Here is a 21,092-nt window from a genome sequence, read left to right as displayed (position 1 = left end):
TTTCACCATATTGGCCAGGCTGGTCTCGAACTCCTGACCTTGTGATCCAGCAGCTTCAGTCTCCCAAAGTGCTGGGATTACAGACGCGAGCCACTGCACCCAGCCTCATTTTTGTATTTTTAGTACAGGCGGGGCTTTGCCATATTGGCCAGGCTGATCTTAACTTCTGACCTCAGGAGATCCGTCTGCCCTGGCCTCCCAAAGTGCTGGGATTATAGGCATGAGCCAGCCACCACACCTGGCTTCATCTCTCACTTTTAAATAAACATATTCTTCACACCCTGTGTTCAGCATTACCCTAGAACAGTACTTTCTCCAACATGCAAGTTTTCCATCTGCATAATCCAATGCAGTGCCACCAGCTACAAATGACAGCTTCGGAGCACCTGAAACCGGAAGCTCGAGAAACCGAGGAGTGGAATTCACTCATTCAAATCGGGTCCTGGGGTCTTCTCGATGCCCTTCTACCTTCCTGCCCAGAGTTCCCTTTTAATCCTTCTTTCACCTGCTTTCCCCAGGAAGAGACCCTATGCCAGCTCTTCCCAGGATGGTCACCTTTACCCTGGAGTCTTTCTGGTCTGAAGAATATGGCTGTGTAACCTAGCAGCTACCATCCTTAAGATAATCTACAAATAGGCCTGCATTTGAAGTTTCTTCCAAACAAGGTGTCTCGCTCTGCCTCCCAGCTTAGGCTCCCTGTTGTGACCCCACTACCCTAGAGGGACCGTGTATGTCACTTTTCTTGCCTTTGCCTCTAGTTCCCTTCCCAAGGACCCAGGAAAATGTCCTCAATGGATCCTCATCCCTTGCTGTTACGACACCAAACCTTAGTTCTCAAAGGCCAACACCCTTTCGCCAGGCCCCCTGAACATTAAGGACAGACCCAGATTGTTCCAAACATACACAGGCACACGGAGTATTCTCATGGGTCACTGAGGCTTTTTATTTTAAGCACAAAACCACCGGGCATCTTGCCTGTGGCCACCCCGGAGATGACACGAGGCTCACATGACTCCAGACACTGGGTGGAAAGTAAGGCGAGAAGAACAGTGATTTGGGCCAATTACACGACAGCAAAGCTAGAGCTGCCAAACAGGGCTCTGGGGAGCTTGGTTCTGTAGAAGTTCTACGGAAGCGGCACGGACTCCACGGCGGTGGGTGAGGGGCGCTAACTAGCAGGGACCCCTGCAAGCGTTGGTCGGGGCCTCGAGCTGCCCAAGCTGACACAGGGGGAGGGGTCTATTTAGCCAACAGGTGACCAAAGGGCTTGCCTGCCCACAGCTTACTTGGCCAGGGGGTTTCTGAAGTTCCTGCCGGCAAACTTAGCCTTGCTGCCCAGCTCCTCTTCAATTCTTGGGAAGGAGAAAGATAAAAAGATGGGGAGGAAAAAAAGAAAAGTCAGACCTCAAGTTGTAAGTTTTCCCATCCTAGATGTGGTCAGACACAGCCCCACTCCTGGGAAGTTGAGAATACAGAATTTGTCCACCTTCTTTAAACCCTCTAAACTTGTGCTTCTCTGAGAAGCCAGATTTGGGAGGCCAAGGTGGGAGGATAACCTGTGGTCAGCCTGACCAATATGGTGAAACCCCGTCTCCACTAAAAATTCAAAAAAGATTAGCCAGGCATGGTGGTGGGCACCTGTAATCCCAGCTACTTCGGAGGCTCAGACAGGAGAACTGCTTGAACCTGGGAGGCAGAGGTTGCAGTGAGCCAAGATTGCACCTCTGCACTCCAGCCTGGCGACACAGCGAGATCCGTCTCAAAAAAACAAAAATAAATAAAATTCCCCAGCAGAAAAAGAATGGGAGTTTGAGCTATGACTGCCCCACTGCACTCCAGCCTGAGTGACATGGCAAGACCCTGTCTCAAACAAACAAAATAACAAAAAAGCCCTGTGTCTACTGTTCACCTGCTTCTTTGTGTGTGTATGAAAATTTCCATGGCCGGGCGCGGTGGCTCAAGCCTGTAATCCCAGCACTTTGGGAGGCCGAGATGGGTGGATCACGAGGTCAGGAGATCGAGACCATCCTGGCTAACACGGTGAAACCCCGTCTCTACTAAAAAATACAAAAACAACTAGCTGGGCGAGGTGGCGGGCGCCTGAAGTCCCAGCTACTCGGGAGGCTGAGGCAGGAGAATGGCATAAACCCGGGAGGCGGAGCTTGCAGCGAGCTGAGATCCGGTCACTGCACTCCAGTCCGGGTGACAGAGCGAGACTCCACCTCAAAAAAAAAAAAAAAAAAAAAAGAAGAAAAGAAAAGAAAATTTCCAGGATACAGTTTTAATGAAGGGGTAATAGGGGAGAACTTAGGAAATGGGTGTTCTGTTTCCCTACAAGTCCAGAAAATAACTAAAAAGGGGGTTCGTATCCCAGTGGTGCCTGAGTCAGTGGGGGAGTGGTATATTATTGGCTGAGCACAGTGGCTCATGCCTGTAATCCCAGCACTTTGGGAGGCTGAAATGGGCGGATCACCCAAGGTCAGGAGTTCGGGACCAGCCTGGCCAACGTGGTGAAGTCCCATCTCTACTAAAAATACAAAAATTAGCCGGGTGTGGTGGTATGCCTGTAATTGCAGCTACTTGGGAGGCTGAGGTGGGAGAATTGCTTGAACATGGGAAGCGGAGGCTGCAGTGAGCCAAGGTCGCGCCATTGCACCCCAGCCTAGGCAACAGAGCGAGACCTCATCTCAAAAAAACAAAAACAAAAAGCGGGTGGCGGGGGGACGGGGGGACAAGTCTCCTGGTGTTCAGGGGCTTCCCAAGGACACGGACAGGAAAGGGAGACCAGAACAGCCCCACAGCGCTGAGAAGTGGAAACCCAGCCATATGCCCTTTGACTTTTTCCTCCTCTCTCCGAGCCCTGGCTCCATATCCACAAACGGGTTAAATGTGCTGAAACAGATCATGAAGAGGCTCTCTGAAAGCTCTAAGAAAGTCATGGGGCCAGGCGCGGTGGCTCACGCCTGTAATCCCAGCACTTTGGGAGGCCGAGGTGGGCGGATCATGAGGTCAGGAGATCGAGACCATCCTGGCTAACATGGTGAAACCCCATCTCTACTAAAAATATAAGAAAATTAGCCGGGTGAGGTGGCGGATGCCTGTAGTCCCAGCTACTCGGGAGGCTGAGGCGGGAGAATGGCGTGAACCCGGGGGGGGGGGGGGCGGAGCTTGCAGAAAAAAAAAAAAGAAAGTCGTGGATCAGCTGTCAAAGGGGGTCCCATTCTCTCTTATGGGAAGAGGGCAGCACTGTGCGGAGCAGGTTTCTGCCTCTGATGGCACTGCAGGGGTGGGGTCTAGGCCTAACTCTGCCCTGACCTAAGCCTGCTCAGGGCCTGGCTGTCTGCACGGTGCACCTGCCCTGTACCCGTTCCCAGAGCCAGGAGCTCCTGGGGGAGGGCAGTGCCTACACTGAGTGCAGCCCCAGCTGGTAAACCACAGGCCCCTTGTTCTCCAGAGCCCTCCTTACCTGAGGAGCTGGTTGTACTTGGCCAAGCGCTCAGATCGGCACGGGGCACCAGTCTTGATCTAGGAGAAAAGAAAGGCCGTTTGCTTATAGTGAACAGGCTTTGCAGGCATTTCTGGCAGGGAGAGGGTGTGACGTCAGAGAGAGAATTTCTAGAGGATCTGAGCCTAGGAAAGGGGGGGCTACAACATACAAGCAGGGCCCTCATGCCCCCATTCTGTTCAGGCTCAGAAACCAGGGCAGCAACTCAGGGGACATGAGCAAAACGGGGACAGACAAGGAGCTTCACTGGTTTTGGGTCTTCCAGGAAGTTGAGGTCAGAGAGAAGAAAGGAGGAGACGCTCATTCTTACCTGACCAGTGCACAGCCCCACAACCAGGTCGGCGATGAAGGTATCTTCAGTCTCCCCAGAACGATGAGACACCATGACACCCCAACCATTGGCCTGGGCCAACTTGCACCTGGAAGCCAAGAGACAACCCGGATGGCATGACCCCATTTTCTGGTGCCACAAACCCCAACGCCATTACCTCTTGGTGCCAGTAGGAGAGCAGTGAAGGGGCTGTTAATGGCTAAGGCTCTCCATGCCTGGGCTCTGCCAAGAGCACAGAGGACAACCCTCACCCTCCTCTGAACTCTTCCACCCCCAGGACCTTCTTAGCCCTCTTCATAGTTGAAACACTGGGTTCAGCCTCCCTTGATGGGAGAAAGACTAGTGTTCTCTGACTGAGCTCTTCACAGAATACATCTGCTTGCTATGTTGCCCAGGCTGGTCTTGAGCTCCTGAGCTCAAGTGATCCTCCTGCCTTGGCCTCCCAAAACGTTGGGATTACAGGTCCAACATTTTGGGCCTGTGATTTAAAAGGCTCCCGAGTTCAAACACAAAACCTGTTAAAATTCCAAGGTGTCCTACATTCTGGCCAGCAGGATTCCCCATCAACAGAACATAAGGGCCCTTTTCTGATTCACAAGCCGTAGCTGCAGGAAAGCTGCTTGCCTGGGAAGACACTTACGCCTGAAGGGACTCGGTCACGGAGCCAATCTGGTTGACTTTGAGCAGGAGGCAGTTGCAGGACTTCTCGTTCACGGCCTTGGCAATCCTCTTTGGGTTGGTCACTGTGAGATCATCCCCAACTACCTGGATTCCTGCACTGGCCGTGAACTTCTGCCAAGCTCCCCAGTCATCCTGGTCAAAGGGATCTTCGATAGACACCACTAAGGAAAGGAGGGATACGCCTCATCAGTGTGATCCTCCCAGTGTGCTCCTCTGCAATGCCCAGCCTTGCTTCCCCCCGGACCTGCTGCTCGCCTGGCCTCACACTGCCCAAAATTATAGGACAGGGATGGCTCCCCAACTGATCCTTGAAACAATGTGCTCCACCAACCTACTCCTGCAGCAGGGGACAAGTCACCCACAATCCTGGGTCAATAGATCTAAAACAAAAAATCTCACTGTCACCCAGGCTTGAGTGCCGAGGTGCAAATCACAGGTAACTGCAGCTGCGAAATCCCAGGATCAAATGATTCTCCCACCTCAGCCTCCTGAGTCGCTGGGACGACAAGGGTTTCCCACCCACCCAGCCACTGATTTTAATTTTTTTGCAGAAATGGAGTCTTGCTATATTCCCTAGGCTGATCTCAAACTCAAGTGATGCCGTTTCAGTCTCTCCAAGCGCTGGGATTCCAGGCGTAAGCCACCATATGCCCCGTCTCAAAGAAACTTTTAAAGACCTATAAGAAGAGGACACTTATTTGTCTAGGGTGGTTTGAGTTTAGTGCCACTGAAAATCAGAATGGAGCCACAGACTCAGAAGTGAGAAGACCTGAGTTTGGGTCTTGGCTGAACCTTGACTAAGTTGTTTAGGGTAGTGGTTAAATGCACAGACTCTGCAGTCAGATTTCCTGGTCTGAATTCTTGCCCCACTATTTGCTGTGTGCTCTCGGGCAGATTATTCAACCAGCCCATCAGTTTCCTCTCCCGTAGAACCCACAGTTCCTATCCTGTGTACACACAGAGCCTAAAATGAATATTCCCAGCTCACAGGAAGCATAATACATCTCAGTAACAAGTGGCTGTCCTGATTCTGAAGGCTTGGTTCCCTCGCCTGTCTAATGGAGCACAGACCGCATCTGCTCCTGAGACAGAGACGGGAGATAATCATACCATGAACGACTTATAATGCAATGTCGCTGCTGGCACCCGAGCTCCTCAGCTACACAAGAACCTCTGTGAAGCCCTGTGTACGTATAACTGGGGGGAAGCCCCCTGACGAATCCCCGACGGGAGCCAGAGGTTCAGACACCCCCTCCCCATCCCCAGCCAGCCAGATGCTCCAGCTGCCATGCTGCAGGTCAGTGGCAGGAAAGGAAGATGGCACTCCGGGAACACACACCTGGGTAGTCCTTGATGAAGGACTTGTACAGGTCAGCCAGCTCATCAGGTGAGATGTACCTGCTGGGGTCATCGGGAGACTTGAAGTCCAGGTCATACTTCCCAGATCTGAAGAACTCGGAGGCCGCTACGTCCATGCCAATGACCACCTTATCGGTGTAGCCAGCTTTCCCAATAGCAGTCTTCAGCAGCTCCAGGCCTGGGAAGAGATGGTGGCAACAGGTTTGGAAAACAGGTAGGTTCCCTTCAACAGCTGTTACACATGGACTGTAACACAAAGGTCAAGAGGTGTTCAGGCCCCAACCAGTAGTTTCAATAACGTCAGTTACTTTTTTCTGCTTTGGGGCAAGAAGCCATGGGCCAGAGCTCCCGGTGTATACTAAACGGGAAATTCAGCACAGCTTCCAAGAAAGCAGCCTTTCTCCCTGACAAATGCTCCCAAATTTAGTGCCCAGGAACAGCTGTCCTGGCCAAGATACAGTTACAGTAACCAGCTGAGATCAGCTGTCCCAAGGCACAGGCCTTAAATAGAGCTGAAGTGGGATCCAAGAAAAAGACCAGTGGAGGCAGCCCTGGGTGGCAGGATCCTCCTGCCAGGCTGTGCCATTGAGAGTTCAGGCTCAGGGTCTGCTAAGATGCCCTGCCAGCAGGACAGATGGACAGACAAGTGGCTCCCCAAGCTATTAGGTATTGCTTGAGCCCAGGAGGCAGAAGTTGCAGTGAGCCGAGATTGTGCCACTGCACTCCAGCCTGGGCGACAGAGACTCCGTCTCAAAAAAAGAAATAAATAAGTAAAATCAAATGAAGCTCCCCTTTCCCTCCTTAAAACCCTGTTTGAAGGGTCTTGATCTTTACCAACTACAGGTGGAATGAATACCTTTTCCACAGAGGCAGGTGTGGACAAGCCCTCCACAGCAGGAGTCGGTGCTGCAGGGCTGGGTGGGTGGGTGGGGATTCCCCAGCGCCTTTACCTTCTTTATTCTCTAGGATGTTGGGAGCAAACCCGCCTTCATCCCCCACATTGGTGGCATCTTTCCCGTATTTCTCCTTGATGACATTCTTCAGGTTGTGGTAAACCTCTGCTCCAATGCGCATGGCTTCCCTGAAGTTTGCTGCACCAACTGGGAGGATCATGAACTCCTGCATGGCCAGCTTGTTACCAGCATGAGAACCGCCATTGATGACATTGAAAGCCTGGGGAGAGAACAGAGAAGCATGGAACCGGCCCCAGAGAGCCCTACAGGGCAGCAGGCCCCTCCGGTCCTACCATCCCCATCTAGCTCACAGATGAGCCCAAGACTTGCTCCTTGAGGAGCATCAGTGGGGTCAGGGTGGCCATGAAATGCTCACCAGGTCTCTGACTCATGTTTTTAGAGACAGGATCTGATTATAATGGTCTTGCCCAGGCTGGTCTCAAACTCTTGGGCTCAAGGGATCCTCCTGCGCCAGCCTCTTGATTAGCTGGGACTACAGGTGTGCACTACTGCAACCAGTTCATACCAGGTCTATTTTGATAACTGCAAATTCATGATCATCAGGAGAAACACTAGTGACTATGTCAGCTAATGCTCACAGCCTAGCAAAGAAAGTACTGCCGTCATTTCCTACCCGAGCCTCCACTGCAAATAAAGGACCTGGGGCACAGGCAAGTTCAATTACCTGCTCAAGGTCACGCTAACAAGGGGCAGAGCTGTGCTGGGAGAGTCACATGTGTTAAGAGATCAAGCATAGGAGGTCTTGGGTCCCCAACAGCAAGCTGAAACCCCCAACTCCTTGCTTGGGAAGTTCCAACAAACCACTCACCGGGACTGGCAGGATGACTTCGGAGTTGCCAGCCAAGTCAGCAATGTGGCGGTACAGGGGGACCCCCTTCTCAACAGCACCAGCTTTGCAGACGGCGAGGGACACCCCCAGAATGGCGTTCGCACCAAACTTAGCTAGAACAGAAGAGAACCGAGTGGAATGAAGTCATTTCTGACTCACTAGCTTTTCTCCTGCTGTACTGTCCCTAGGGTTGCATTCTGTGCCATCTCCTCCCCCATCACACTGTTACTAGAAATGCAAATAGCATTCCCTGTGGACTCACCACTGCTTTTCCCCTCTAAGACAGAGCCCAGCTCTGGCCAACTGTAGGAATTGCTGAATTCATTATAAGGAGCAAAGCTGTTCTGAGTAACCGAACTGACAGGCTATTATCACCTGGTTTTGCTCCTGATACTCAAGTGTGATTTCTCTTTTTTGTTGCTGGAGATGGAGTCTCGCTCTGTTGCCCAGGCTGGAGTGCACTTGCGCGATCTCGTCTCCCCCATTCATGCCATTCTCCTGCCTCAGCCTCCCGAGTAGCTGGGACTACAGGCGCCCACCACGAGGCCACAAGGCCTGAGTAATCTGTTGTGTTTTTTTTTGAGACGGAGTCTTGCTCTGTTGCCCAGGCTGGAGTGCAGTGGCCGGATCTCAGCTCACTGCAAGCTCCGTCTCCCGGGTTTACGCCCTTCTCCTGCCTCAGCCTCCCGAGTAGCTGGGAGTACAGGCGCCCACCACCTCGCCTGGCTAGTTTTTTTTTTTGTATTTTTTAGTAGAGACAGGGTTTCACCATGTTAGCCAGGATGGTCTCGATCTCCTGACCTCGTGATCCACCTGTCTCGGCCTCCCAAAGTGCTGGGATTACAGGCTTGAGCCACCACGCCCGGCCTGTTGTATTTTTAGTGGAGACACGGTTTCACATGTTAGTCAGGATGGTCTCCATCTCCTGCCCCCCTCGGCCTCCCAAAGTGCTGGGATTACAGGTGTGAGCCACCGTGCCCGGCCAAAAGTGTGATTTCTTTAAGAGTGACGCAAAGAAATGGGAGGAGACCACAGGCTCATTTAGCTCATCACTAAGATCATGGACCTCTTCCTGAAAGTTGTTAGTCTTCAGGAGACTTCATGATCTTCCCCAGTAAAGATGCCTCCTCGGGCCACTCACATTTATTTTCTGTTCCATCCATCTCGATCATCAGTTTGTCAATCTTCTCTTGTTCTGTGACGTTCAGTTTCTAAGAGGGAGAGGGGAGAATGAGGGGTTGGTGTCACTCTTATCTGCACAGCATTTGCTCCCCTACCATGGAATCTGACTTTGGAACTACGTAAAATAAAAATCAATTCTGTGATGTTTTGTTTTATAAGCAAAAAAAGTGGAGGCCAAAAATCAATGGGGAGACAAAAAGCTGCCTTCTGCTTGCTTTGCTGGTGTTTCATTCACCCAACAACGAAACAAGAGATGGACGCTCTCAGACATGCTTGTGTCACAAAGGTAACGGTCTACCCAGGGAGTCCAAAGTAACTTTACACCCAAGAGAATTGTCAGGTATGTGCTATGTAAACCACTGCTGCAAAGGAACATGGCTTTCATGGGCAATAAATAAAGGAAAGCTCATTGTTCACTCAAGCAGGCTGAGCCCTTGAAAGCTGGACTCTGCTACTCACTCTTGGCTAACCTCAAAGACTGCAAATCTCCATCCTCTGATGGGAGGCATGATTTCTGCAGGTAGTCTGAAATCACTTAGCAAAGTGTCTAATAATGGATCAAAATGAGTTAAAGTAACAAAACTGATGTACTAAGAACTGGCTCAAAGTAATCCAATAAAAACCAGCATTACTTTTTAATGTTTTTAAAAAATTTTTTGAGACAGTCTGGCTCTGTTGCCTAGGCAGGAATGCAGTGTCACCATCTCAGCTCACTGCAACCTCCACCTCCTGGGCTCAAATGATCCTGCAACCTCAGCTGGGACTATAGGCATGTACGACCATGCCTGCCTAAGTTTTGTTTTTTTTTTTTTTTGCAGAGATGGGCTTCGCCATGTTGCCCAGGCTGGTCTCAAACTCCTGGTCTCAAGGAATCTGCCCATCTAAAGTGTTGGGATTACAGGCGTTAGCCACTGCACCCAACCAAAAATCAGCATTCCATTTTAAACTTACTAATATATTAACAAGGCATTATTTTTATCTATAATATTCTTGGTATAAAAAAATATGCAAAGGGCCGGGCGCGGTGGCTCAAGCCTGTAATCCCAGCACTTTGGGAGGCCGAGACGGGCGAATCACGAGGTCAGGAGATTGAGACCATCCTGGCTGATACGGTGAAACCCTGTCTCTACTTAAAAATACAAAAAACTAGCCGGGCGACGAGGCGGGCGCCTGTAGTCCCAGCTACTCGGGAGGCTGAGGCAGGAGAATGGCGTGAACCCGGGAGGCGGAGCTTGCAGTGAGCTGAGGTCCGGCCACTGCATTCCAGCCTGGGTGGCAGAGCAAGACTCCTTCTCAAAAAAAAAAAAAAAAAAAAAAAAAATATATATATATATATATATACGCAAAGAAAATCAGCTTTGATCCCATCATGCTATGCTAGCAACTTGGTGACTTTTGCAGCTTTGTCAAGGCATCACTGAACAGGCGGGCAGTTACCCAGGCACAGCCTCAGAGGCCAGTTCTCACCAGTAGTTTGGTATGGTATGTTTCTCCTAGGGGGAAGAAAATGTCGGGGGATGTCCTGCTCATCGTGTGATATGAAGGGACAGAGAACAAAGTATATGTGGAGGTTTCCAGGAGACTGGCAGAGGGTGTTGCAGGCAAAACACTAACGAGAAATTTTGTCTGGGGGCCTATCAGGCAGGGAGTAATTAGAGTGCCACAAAACCCAGGCTTCAACCAACAAGTGGGGGACAGAGACAACAAAGGAGCTCCTCCTTTTCCCTGCACAGAATGAATTCATGGAGCAGAGGGACTAGATTCAAGAACAGATGGAGGCTGTGGCTGGGCTTGGACTGGGCCTAGAGAGTTTTGTTATTTTTATTTTTTGAGACACAGTCTCACTCTGTTGCCCAGGCTGCAGTGCAGTGGCACAATCTCTGCTCACTGCAACCTCCGCCTCCCAGCTTCAAGTGTTTCTCATATCTCAGCCTCCCAAGTAGCTGGGACTACAGGTGTGCGCCACCACATCGGGCTAATTTTTGTACTTATAGTAGAGATGGGGTTTCACCACGTTGGCTAGACTGGTCTCCAACTCCTGACCTCAAGTAATCCACACACCTCAGCTTCCCAAAGTGCTGGGATTACAGGCGTGAGTCACTGCACCTCGCCCAGAGCATTTTTAGACAGGGCTTTTCAAACCAGTCCCATCTGATGAGTGCCACAGGAATGACGGAGGGACGGGCCGAAGGGAGGGTAAATGATAATAAAAACCTGCTGAGCCGGGTGGGTTGCTAGGTCCCCAGCCCCACTTCACCTCCAGCAGCTCTACTTTTATGTTTGACATATTGAGGTTTCCAGGATGATTTTACTTAACAGGAAGGAACTCCACTGCTAAAGTCAGTAGAATTATAGTAAATAATTCCAAAGTCCATGAGAAATTAGTCACCATGGACACTACCACAAACACCCCTGAGAAAGCACTCTTAAAATCTGGATCCTAATTTTCCCAAAGGTCCAGAGAGTTGCAGGGGGGAAAACCACAGGGCTGTAAGTGTCTCACTCTTCTGATGCAATTCCATCTGCTCCCAGAAGTGGGCTGTGAGGCAGCAGGCAGGTTACAATTACGTCATGCACGGATTGTTCTCATGCATGACAGGGAATCCAATCGGCTTCTGTAGCTCTCAGAATAAGCTCTTCCATAAACAGGAAAGCCCCTGGGATTGGGAGACGCTCTGGTGGTATTAGACACATTAGTTATCAGGAGGCAGGTCCTACCTTGCTAACCAGGGCAGGCGCAATAGTTTTATTGATGTGCTCAACAGCCTTTGAGACACCTAGAAGGAACAATCAAATCAAATTACTTGACATTAATTTTAAAACCAGGCTTGAGCAGCATTGCTAGGAGAGCCACTGTTAAGGCTGATCTGGAAGCCCACCAAGGGACCTTCCATGGGACCTCTTACCCCTCTCCCCTTCCCCCCAGAATCAGAGGACTTTCCGGCCTAGTCTGAGTGCTCCTACCTAGGACCCCAGAGGGTTAGAGCCACACAAACAGCAGCTGGCTCAGAGTGATCTGACTGGTTAGTTTGCAAGACCATGCACTGGAAACACCAGCCGCAGACTAAAGGCTGTCCAATCAGTTACCTGAGTGCACAAGGCTGGTGCCAGGAACTCATTAATATACTTAACAGGTCTGGAGACGCCTGCCCAGCAGAGGAGGATGAAGAAGGAAAAATGAGAGAGACTCAGAAGAGAACCAGTGATTAAGGACTGCGAGTGAGAGACAGCAAGGGAACAGGAAAGCAGAGGAGAGCATTTAGGGGTCATGAGTTCAATCTTCCACATCTTCCACAAATGCTGACTTACTGAGCACTCATTACCACCAAGGCACAGCACCATCCTGCTCTGGGTAAGTCCCCACACAGGCCATTAAACAACGGTGACATGGTAACATGTTTGTGTGTGGACACTGCTTCTTACAGCATTGAAGCGGGACTGAACACCCAGCACCACCGCTGCGACACCAGCCCAGTGTTTGGCAACCTGATTTCATCATTGTCCCCTCCCCTGCAGCCTGTCTGCAGTTTCCGGGTCCCCCACTGAGAATGTGTGATCTAGCCCTATGTGCTTTTCTGTAATTTGGCCACATGTTCTATCTCTAGAAAGGTCAGTGTTGCACACACACTAAGTCAATTTGAACACAGCCAGAGGCTGCCTCTGCCACAGAGCAGGGCTCCTGTGAGTCAGTCAACAGGAAAATCAGACTAAATGACACATCTGTAGCTCACCATTAAGGGTAAGCCATTGGCTAGACCTTCCCTGGATACTTTCCTGCCCTTGAAGAGGCGGATGATCTGCAGGGCCCACAGAACCCTCCTGGGAGATGGGGAAACTTTTCTTTAGCTAACAGGCCCTGTTCTCATCCTTGGGTTCCTGTCCTAATCATGAAGGAGTATTCCACAGACTGGGAACAAACTGCAATAGAAACAAGCATTGAAACTCTCGACCCAGAGCATGCAGGCTCAGGACCCCTGTAATCCACACGCCAACTTTCCTGTCCACATGGTGGTGCACTGCTTCCATCAACATCATGGGTTACAGGAGTTGACCTGCCATAAACCTGCGAATGCAAGCCCCACCCAGAGAGCAGGACAGGACTGGGCAAGGCCAGGAGTGGGGCTGGAGGCAGGGAGGCCATAGGCTGTGGGTTCTAAGGCTTACCCTTCCCCATATAGCGAGTCTTATCATTGTCCCGGAGCTCTAGGGCCTCATAGATACCAGTTGAAGCACCACTGGGCACAGCAGCTCTGAAGAGACCTGGATGAGAGGAAAAAAAGGCATAGTAGCAATTCAGAAATCCAGTTCCAGCACAATCCCAAGTCCCCTCCCGCCCACAAATGCATTTGTCATTAGGGAGCTGTTTCTTCCTCCTACCAACTGTGTGAATTAAACGCTCTGGTCTGTTCTTCGTGCCTCCCACATATTTATGATCCTGTACTGCAGACTTTACTGCAAAGATGACTGATTCCTCTAGCAGAAGGAAAGTGCTCTATAGCAGAGCCTACATGCCAGCTGGGGGTCTTGTTAAAATGTAGATTCCGACCCAGGAAAATATGTGTATCTCACAAGCTCGCGTTGGTGCCCTGTGGATTACCCCAGCAGCACTGCCCAAGAGAAATCCAACGCAAGCCACACAGGGAACTGAAGATGTTCTGGTATTTTTTTTTTTGAGAGTCTCGCTGTATCCCCCAGGCTGGAGTGCATGGGGTGATCTCGGCTTACTGCAACCTCCATCTCCCGGGTTCAAGCAATTCTCCTTCATCAGCCTCCCCAGTAGCTGCGATTATAGGAGCATGCCACCATGCCCAGCTAATTTTTGTATTTTCAGTAGAGACAGCGTTTCACCATGTTGGCCAGGCTGGTCTTGAACTCCTGACCTTAGGTATCTGCCCATCTCGGTCTCCCAAAATGCTGGGTTTACAGGCATGAGCCATCACATCCAGGAAGGTACTATATTGATGTTAAGCATAAAATTAGGGGAATTTAACTGGTTCAGGAGGAGTATCTAGCTCATTTGCTTCAGTTTGGACAATGCTAAATGCTATTTTGGGAGTTCTATGCCCAAGTGGAAACTGGCAAACAGGATGGATGCCGGGGGAAGGAATAAAGATAATAAAATGCACAGTTTAATAAATGTAAGAAAGTTCCATTCATTTCAATTTCAAAATGTCCACCTCCCAACAATCTTCTAGCGTCTGGGGTCTTTTGTTGCTTTAAAGTTCATTAATTTCCAAGCAGGAAGTCCCACCCATTCACTAAGCAAACCAATCTTATTGGATGAAGGGAATTGTCGGCATCCTGTGAGAGCCTCAGTATTCCCCATAAAGCGTGTGTCCTGGAGAAAATCCACTGTGCTTGAGAGCCCACACAGCAAGCAGCCAAAGGCAGAACACGGGCATTCTTTTGCCCAATGAAGTCGGGCCTCAAGGATCCTTTCTTCCTGAGGGGTAGGGGAGGTGCAAGGGGAAGGGAAGGGCTGGGGTTCCACTGCCAGGCCCGTGACTCACAGACGATGACTCAGCTCCGACTGGCAGTACTCTGTGAGTTTAGCACCACTGAGTGATTCTGCCTGAAGCCAACCTCACCCACTCTGTCCATAGCGCCATGTGCTGGAAGTAACACAGGGCTACAGAGGCACTGGATTTTCTTCTTAAAAGAAGGAATTTCACCATTCTGTTATTTTTTCACGAGAAAACTCCTCCTATGGGGATTGGCAGCCAAGCAAAAATGAGAGCCTCTGCACTATTCCAAAGCCCACAGGTAAAAACTGTCCTTGTTCCTTGCTGAAGAGTGATTTCTAGACACAGAGATAAGGGTGCTACATTCACGCCTGCTGGCCCTCGCCTCATCTCTTTCCCTCATGGTATCACCTTACTTCAGTGAGCTATCACCTCAACTGACTTAGGAGTCAACTTATGTGGTTTTAAGCCAAGAAGCTGGCAGGGCCAGACGTGGTGGCTCACGCCTATAATCCCAGCACTTTAGGAGGCCGAAGCGGGCGGATCACCCGGGGTCAGGAGTTCGAGACCAGCCTGACCACTATGGTGAAACCCCAGTCTCTAGCAAAAATGCAAAAATTAGCCGGGCGTGGTGGTGCACGCCTGTAGTCCCCGCTACTTGGGAGGCTGAGACAGAATTGCTTGAACCCGGGAGGCGGAGGTTGCAGTGAGCTGAAATCATGCCACCACACTCCAGCCTGGGTGACAGAGCAAGACATCTCAAAAAACAAAGAGCCAGGAAGCAGCAAGACACTGGCTCCATGCCTAAAAATCCCCCAACCCTCACAGTCAGGAATCACAACCTACTAGCATGTGCGGATACAAAAAAAGCTCATATATATATATATATATATATATACACACATATACACACACACTTTTTTTTTTTTTTTGCCTAAGGCTCCAGCATTTATAGAAAATTTGTAAAATGAAGCGTGGTAGAAGGAACTCTGGAAACCAAGGTGGCACATACCTTTTGAGGTGAAGAGATCAACTTCAACAGTGGGATTCCCACGAGAGTCAAAGATCTCCCTGGCATGGACCTTGAGAATAGACATGCTGAATTTCTGTAGGAGAAACACACAGTTCATGTTTTCCATAAGCCATAATGCTATATTTGCTTACTCATTCAAGGAATCACTTCTGAGGTTCATGGACTACAAACAATCAGCATTGGACTAAATACTGGATGTAGGAAAGTTGATTAGGGTGGGGGAAAAAGCCCGCTGGAAAGCAGTGGGAATTCTCCTAAGTAAGTAGTTAGGGCCGAGCTCCGGAAGGCCTTAACCTATTTATGCCTAGTGTTCCATTACTGGAACGCTAAGCGTGTGGGAGTTATTTTTATCTGACTGCTCAAGTCATTGCCAAGGCCTGATTTTTCACAAAAAAGATCTGCAACCTCCGGCATAAATGGGTTAAACGGCAGCAAGTGAGGTCTTGTTCTGTAAGCAAGAGGAAAAAAAAAAAAAAAGAGAGAGAGGGAGAGAAAGCCCACAAATGTGTGTGCCCAGGGAGAATCAAATCCAAATAGATGAATGTGTTGCTGGATGCAGAGCAGCCAAGGAGCTGTCTGAAACTGACTACTGTCATGAGTGAACAATGAGGCCTAGCATGGGAATGTTCCTACCAAGAACAGACATGAAGGTCACAAGCAAAACCACCTAGGGCGAGGCCAAAAAGGGTTGAGGGACGAGGGGAAAATCTGGCTTGCAGCAGAATTAAAACAAAATAGCGAATTAAGTTTGGACATAATTCTTCAGATTAAATTTGAAGTAGCGGCAGAATATTCATTTAGTAGGTATTTAATAATCAGAAATTCTGAGTTTCGAAGTCAGGAACAATGAAATCCTTGGACCATGCGATCTTGGCTACTGCCACTTCCTGGGACTTTCCAATTTCACAGTATTTGGGTCTTCAGTATTGTTATGTCATTAATGACAACATCTTTTATTTTAATTACTTTTTTAAGAGATGGGGGTCTCACTATGTTGCCCAGATTGGTGTCAAACTCCTGGGTTCAAGTGATCCTCCCCTGCCTCGGCCTCCCAAAGCATGCTAGGATGATTATAGGGGTGAGCCACCAGGACCAGCCAATAAGGACATCTAATTTCTTCCCAAGGGGGTTTTATAATTTATAAATAGAGGAAAGATTCTTTGAACACCAGGATACTTCAAGGGAAGGGGCTTCCTTTGACAACGCCTTAAAAACAAAACAAAACAAAAAACCACAAGAATTTGCAGCAATGAAAAACAAATAGCAATTCCTCAAAGAAAAACCCTTTCTTACTTTTTTCCTTGGCGCTCTCCAAAGAAACTAACTGAACAACTTATTGAACTGAGGTGGGTGAGACGAACTTAGTGTTTAAAGCCATTATCTAGCGGGGCTCCCCTTCAACATCTTCTCTGGAATGTACTGAGCCGGCAAATGGCAGATTTTTAACTTTCTTTTTTTTTTTTTTTTTTTTTTTTTTTTTTTTTTGAGACTGAGTCTCGCTCTGTCACCAGGCTGGAGTGCAGTGGCCGGATCTCAGCTCACTGCAAGCTCCGCCTCCTGGGTTCACGCCATTCTCCTGCCTCAGCCTCCCACGTAGCTGGGACTACAGGCGCCCGCCACCTCGCCCGGCTAGTTTTTTGTATTTTTTTTTTAGTAGAGACGGGGTTTCACCGTGTTAGCCAGGATGGACTCGATCTGCTGACCTCGTGATCCGCCCGTCTCGGCCTCCCAAAGTGCTGGGATTACAGGCTTGAGCCACCGCGCCCGGCCAAAGATTTTTAACTTTCAAAATTATTTACTGAAGTCACTTCTGTGGCTTTGTTGTCTACGTAACAATGGAGTTTTATTCATTAGCCAAGAAAAAGGTACTTAGTTTTTATCTACTCGGTTCCAAAAAGGCAAATTTGTTTAACATATTTAAGTTAATTTTGCGTTTTGGCAAATTACATACTCGAGTGACATTTCCATCACTGCTAAAAGTTATCTCAGGCCATTTCTAGTTAATATTCCCCTGCCCCATCTCCAGGCCACCACTGTGGTATACTTTGTGTATTTCAGTCATACTTTTAAAGGCAATTTTATTAGGGCACCTCGGCATTTTTGTTTTCATTTTAGAGACTTAAAAGTCTTGGGATGTGAAAATAAAGTGTAAGTGATTTTTTTTTTTATTTTTTGAGACGGAGTTTGGCTGTTCTTGCCCAGGCTGGAATGCAATGACGCCATCTGGGCTCAGTGCAACCTCAGCCTCCTGGGTTCAAGCGACTCTTCTCTCTCAGCCTCCTGAGTAGGGACTACAGGCGCCTGCCACTATGCCCGGCTGATTTTTTTTTGAGACAGTCTCGCTCTGTCGCCCAGGATACAGCGCAGTGGCAGGATCTCAGCTCACTGCAAGCTCCTCCTCCCATTCTCCTGCCTCAGCCTCCCAAGCAGCTGGGACTACAGGCGCACACCACCACGCCCAGCTAATTTTTTGCATTTTTTGTAGAGATGGGGTTTCACGGTGTTAGCCAGGATGGTCTCGATCTCCTGACCTCGTGATCCGCCCGCCTCGGCCTCCCAAAGTGCTGGGATTACAGGCGTGAGCCACCGCGCCCGGCCGATTTTTGTATTTTTAGTAGAGACGGGGTTTCACCACGTTGGCCAGGCTGGTCTCGAACTCCAGACCTCAGGTGATGCGCCCACTTCGGCATCCCAAAGTGATGGGATTACAGGTGTGAGCCACCGCGCCCGGATCATGCACAGCTTTTTTAGCTGCCTAGATGGAACCCCGAATTAGGGACACAGTAAATGAACGCAGCAGTCAGGGCCCGGGTGGGCCCGAAAGGCAAGTGAAGCAACGGACCCTACCGCCCAGAGAAGCGCACAGAGCAGGGGAACAGTGAACAGGAAGCTTTCTTAAAATACATCCTTGGCCGGGCGTGGTGGCTCAAGCCTGTAATCCCAGCACTTTGGAGGCCGAGACGGGTGGATCACGAAGGTCAGGAGATCGAGACCATCCTGGCTAATACGGTGAAACCCCGTCTCTACTAAAAAAAAAAAAAATACAAAAAACTAGCCGGGTGACGAGGCGGGCGCCTGTAGTCCAGCTACTCGGGAGGCTGAGACAGAGAATGGCGTGAACCCGGGAGGCGGAGCTTGCAGTGAGCTGAGAGCCGGCCACTGCACTCCAGCCTGGGCGGCAGAGCAAGACTCCGTCTCAAAAAAAAAAAAAAAAAAAAAATACATCCTTCTGGCCGGTGCAGTGGCTCAAGCCTGTAATCCCAGCACTTGGGGAGGCCGAGACGGCCGGATCACGAAGTCAGGAGATCGAGACCATCCTGGCTAACACATGAAACCCCATCTCCACTAAAAATACAAAAAACTAGCCCGGCGAGGTGGCGGGCGCCTATAGTCCCAGGTACACGGGAGGCTGAGGCAGGAGAATGGCGTAAACCTGGGAGGCGGAGCTTGCAGTGAGCCGAGATCCGGACACTGCACTCCAGCCTGGGCGACAGAGCGAGAGCGAGACTCTGTCTCAAAAAAAAAAAAAAAAAAATCCTTCTTGGCCGGGCGCGGTGGCTCACGCCTGTAATCGTAGCACTTTGGGAGGCCGAGGCGGGCGGAATACCTGAGGTCGGGAGTTCAAGACCAGCCTGACCAACATGGTGAAACACCGACTCTAATTAAAACAAAAAAAGTGTGTATACACAAAATTGGCCGGGCGTGGTGGCGTATGCCTGTAATCCCAGCTACTCGGGAGGCTGAGGTAGGAGAATCGCTTGAACCCAGGAGGCGGAGGTTGTGCCATTGCACTCCAGCCTGGGCAACAAGACCAAAAAAAAAAAAAAGGAATCCTTCTCAGATCAGGGCCCGACGTTTGGTGGCCAGCCGGGGAGCCGCTCTTGCCCAACTTGGGCGAGGTCGCCTGGAGGGCTTGCCAATGATCTAACGGCTCTGCGGCAGATTCCTCAAGAAGAGGTGACTTCTCGAAATGAGTCACCGCTTACTGGGCCGAAGCGCGGGCCGCGAGTGCAGGCGAGAGGCGGGGGCTGCCGGTGGGGGAGGGGGTTGCAGCCTCGTGGGCATCTCCTCTCTCGCCGCCCTCCTCCATTTTAGGGAGGGCCTGGCCTGAGTGGGCACCACCGCTATGTCTGCGTCCATCCCAAAAACCTTGCACTTGGCTAGGATGGAAAAGCAACTTCCACTCCCAATTCCCGCTGTGCTAAGCGGCTCGCGTGTGCAGCTCCCGACCTTCCCCTGACGGTGATCCTGCCCCGCAGTCCGTAATCACGTGTTGATCTGCACTTTCCCCTCCAAAGAAATCGGGACCCAGCACGTGCGCCTGGCATTGCGCCCCCGTCCCGGGCCTCGGGGTGAGCGGGGATGCCACTTCCCACCCAGGGAGTCGGCTCGCACGCGCCCCCGATCCCGCCACGCCGGGCCCGCTGGCGCGCAGCCTCCCTCTGAGGGGAAAGAGCCCCGCAAGCCCAGAAAAGCCCTGCGCCGCCTGCCCGTTGCTCAGCCCTTCCCTAATCATTACCTAGCTGCTGGGTCTCGTGGCCTAGGAGAGGAAGCGGCGGGTGCAGCAGACACCGAAGTGAGTGTGAAGCCGGCGAGGTCTGCGAGGTCTGCGTGCTCCGGATCCCCACACCTACTGTCCGCGCTGCACGCCGACTTCCTGCCCAGCTAAGGCGGGCCCCACCCACTTCCCGCCCTCCAGACACGCCTCCTCAGGGCCGCCTCGCCATTGGTCGGGAGAGCCGTCACTCGTGCCCTCACCTCCCGGAAAGGGGCGGGACTACGGTGGCTGCAGCAGCCGAGAAAGGGGGGTGACGACCCGGGGACGTGAGGCGGGCGGAGTTGGGGGGCCCCAACTCCCCAGCGGCCCTGTTGTGGTGCGAGCGAAACTCTAGCCCCAGATAGGACCTGTAAGCCGAACTGGGGTGTGCGGAGCCGGGGCCCCCGGTGAGAGCCCGGGGCGGCGTGGCGGGCATGAGAGCTCGGGGCTCCGTCACGTACTCCGAGTCCCGCACGCACTCAGCGTCCCTCCGGGGCTGCGCGTCCGGCCCTCGACCTTGCTGACGACTTTGGCGGCCCGCGCCTGCCCCGGCCCTCCTGCCCCGCCCCTCTTGTCCTGCGCCGCGATCCGGGAGACCCCGTTGGCGTCGAGTCGTTGAGAGGCTGCGCACCTCGGCCCCACTCTGGCGTTGGGTCGCGGGCCCGGCCGCAGCGGTGCGCCTCCGGGGCCACGTGCGCCGCCTGCGCCTGCGCGCTGCCCCCCAGCCGCGCCCGTCCGGCCGGGCTCCGCCTGGCACCCGCCAAGGTGACCCTGTCCTTTTCTCCTTGCTGCGGTGAGAATCAGGCCGAGATAGCCAAAGGAAGGTTCACTTTCCTTTAATTCTACCTCATATTTCTTGAGTGCCTCCTAGGTGTCTGGCGTGCCACCACGTGCTTCCGCAGTGTTAATTCATTCTCTAGCCCATGTTAATGTTGCATCTGAAATTTCACATCCCCCTCATTCCCATCTGGGGAACTAGATCAAACCTACCTGGATTCTTGTGAACCATTCATGTAAGTTATTTGGAACTGGAATTTCACATAGACCCGGTGAATTTCTCAAAGTTCAAAGTTCAAGACGGGTCATATTCCATGGAATATGGAAGGAGTTGGTGGAGTGATCAGATCGAGAACTGATAGCCATTAAAACTCAGCTCCGCAATACGTCCCCCCCACTCCAAGGGAGGGCTGAAATGATCA

The 21,092-nt window shown here is 51.1% G+C and overlaps 1 protein-coding gene across 1 annotated transcript; it reads right to left on the bottom strand.

Moving 5' to 3' along the window:
• Positions 1-919: 919 nt before the first annotated feature.
• Positions 920-20,599, bottom strand: ENO1 (enolase 1). Its single transcript, XM_033228491.1, has 12 exons — positions 19,876-20,599; positions 15,336-15,429; positions 13,026-13,121; positions 11,580-11,638; positions 8,821-8,890; positions 7,659-7,792; positions 6,827-7,049; positions 5,857-6,054; positions 4,477-4,678; positions 3,816-3,924; positions 3,467-3,525; positions 920-1,352 (listed from the first exon to the last, which is right to left on the bottom strand). Exons 2-12 carry the CDS (start codon positions 15,418-15,420, stop codon positions 1,283-1,285), a joined length of 1,305 nt encoding a protein of 434 aa, XP_033084382.1. The 5' UTR covers positions 15,421-15,429; positions 19,876-20,599; the 3' UTR covers positions 920-1,282.
• Positions 20,600-21,092: the final 493 nt, after the last annotated feature.

Source organism: Trachypithecus francoisi, unplaced genomic scaffold (assembly GCF_009764315.1).
Source record: "Trachypithecus francoisi isolate TF-2019V2 unplaced genomic scaffold, Tfra_2.0 Lachesis_group12, whole genome shotgun sequence".
Taxonomy (NCBI): domain Eukaryota; kingdom Metazoa; phylum Chordata; class Mammalia; order Primates; family Cercopithecidae; genus Trachypithecus; species Trachypithecus francoisi.
Note: the sequence above shows the minus strand (reverse complement) of the source record. Positions and strands in the feature narration are given on the sequence as shown.

What these genes read in the sequence shown, in the direction of transcription:
- ENO1 (XM_033228491.1), bottom strand. Translation starts at nt 15,420, where the DNA reads ATGTCTATTCTCAAGGTCCATGCCAGGGAGATCTTTGACTCTCGTGGG. An exon ending in GACTCGCTATATGGGGAAGG is followed by an intron (nt 11,639 to 13,025) that starts GTAAGCCTTAGA and finishes TGTTCCTTCTAG; the next exon opens with GTGTCTCAAAGGCTGTTGAG. An exon ending in AAGTCATCCTGCCAGTCCCG is followed by an intron (nt 7,050 to 7,658) that starts GTGAGTGGTTTG and finishes TTCTCTCCCCAG; the next exon opens with GCTTTCAATGTCATCAATGG.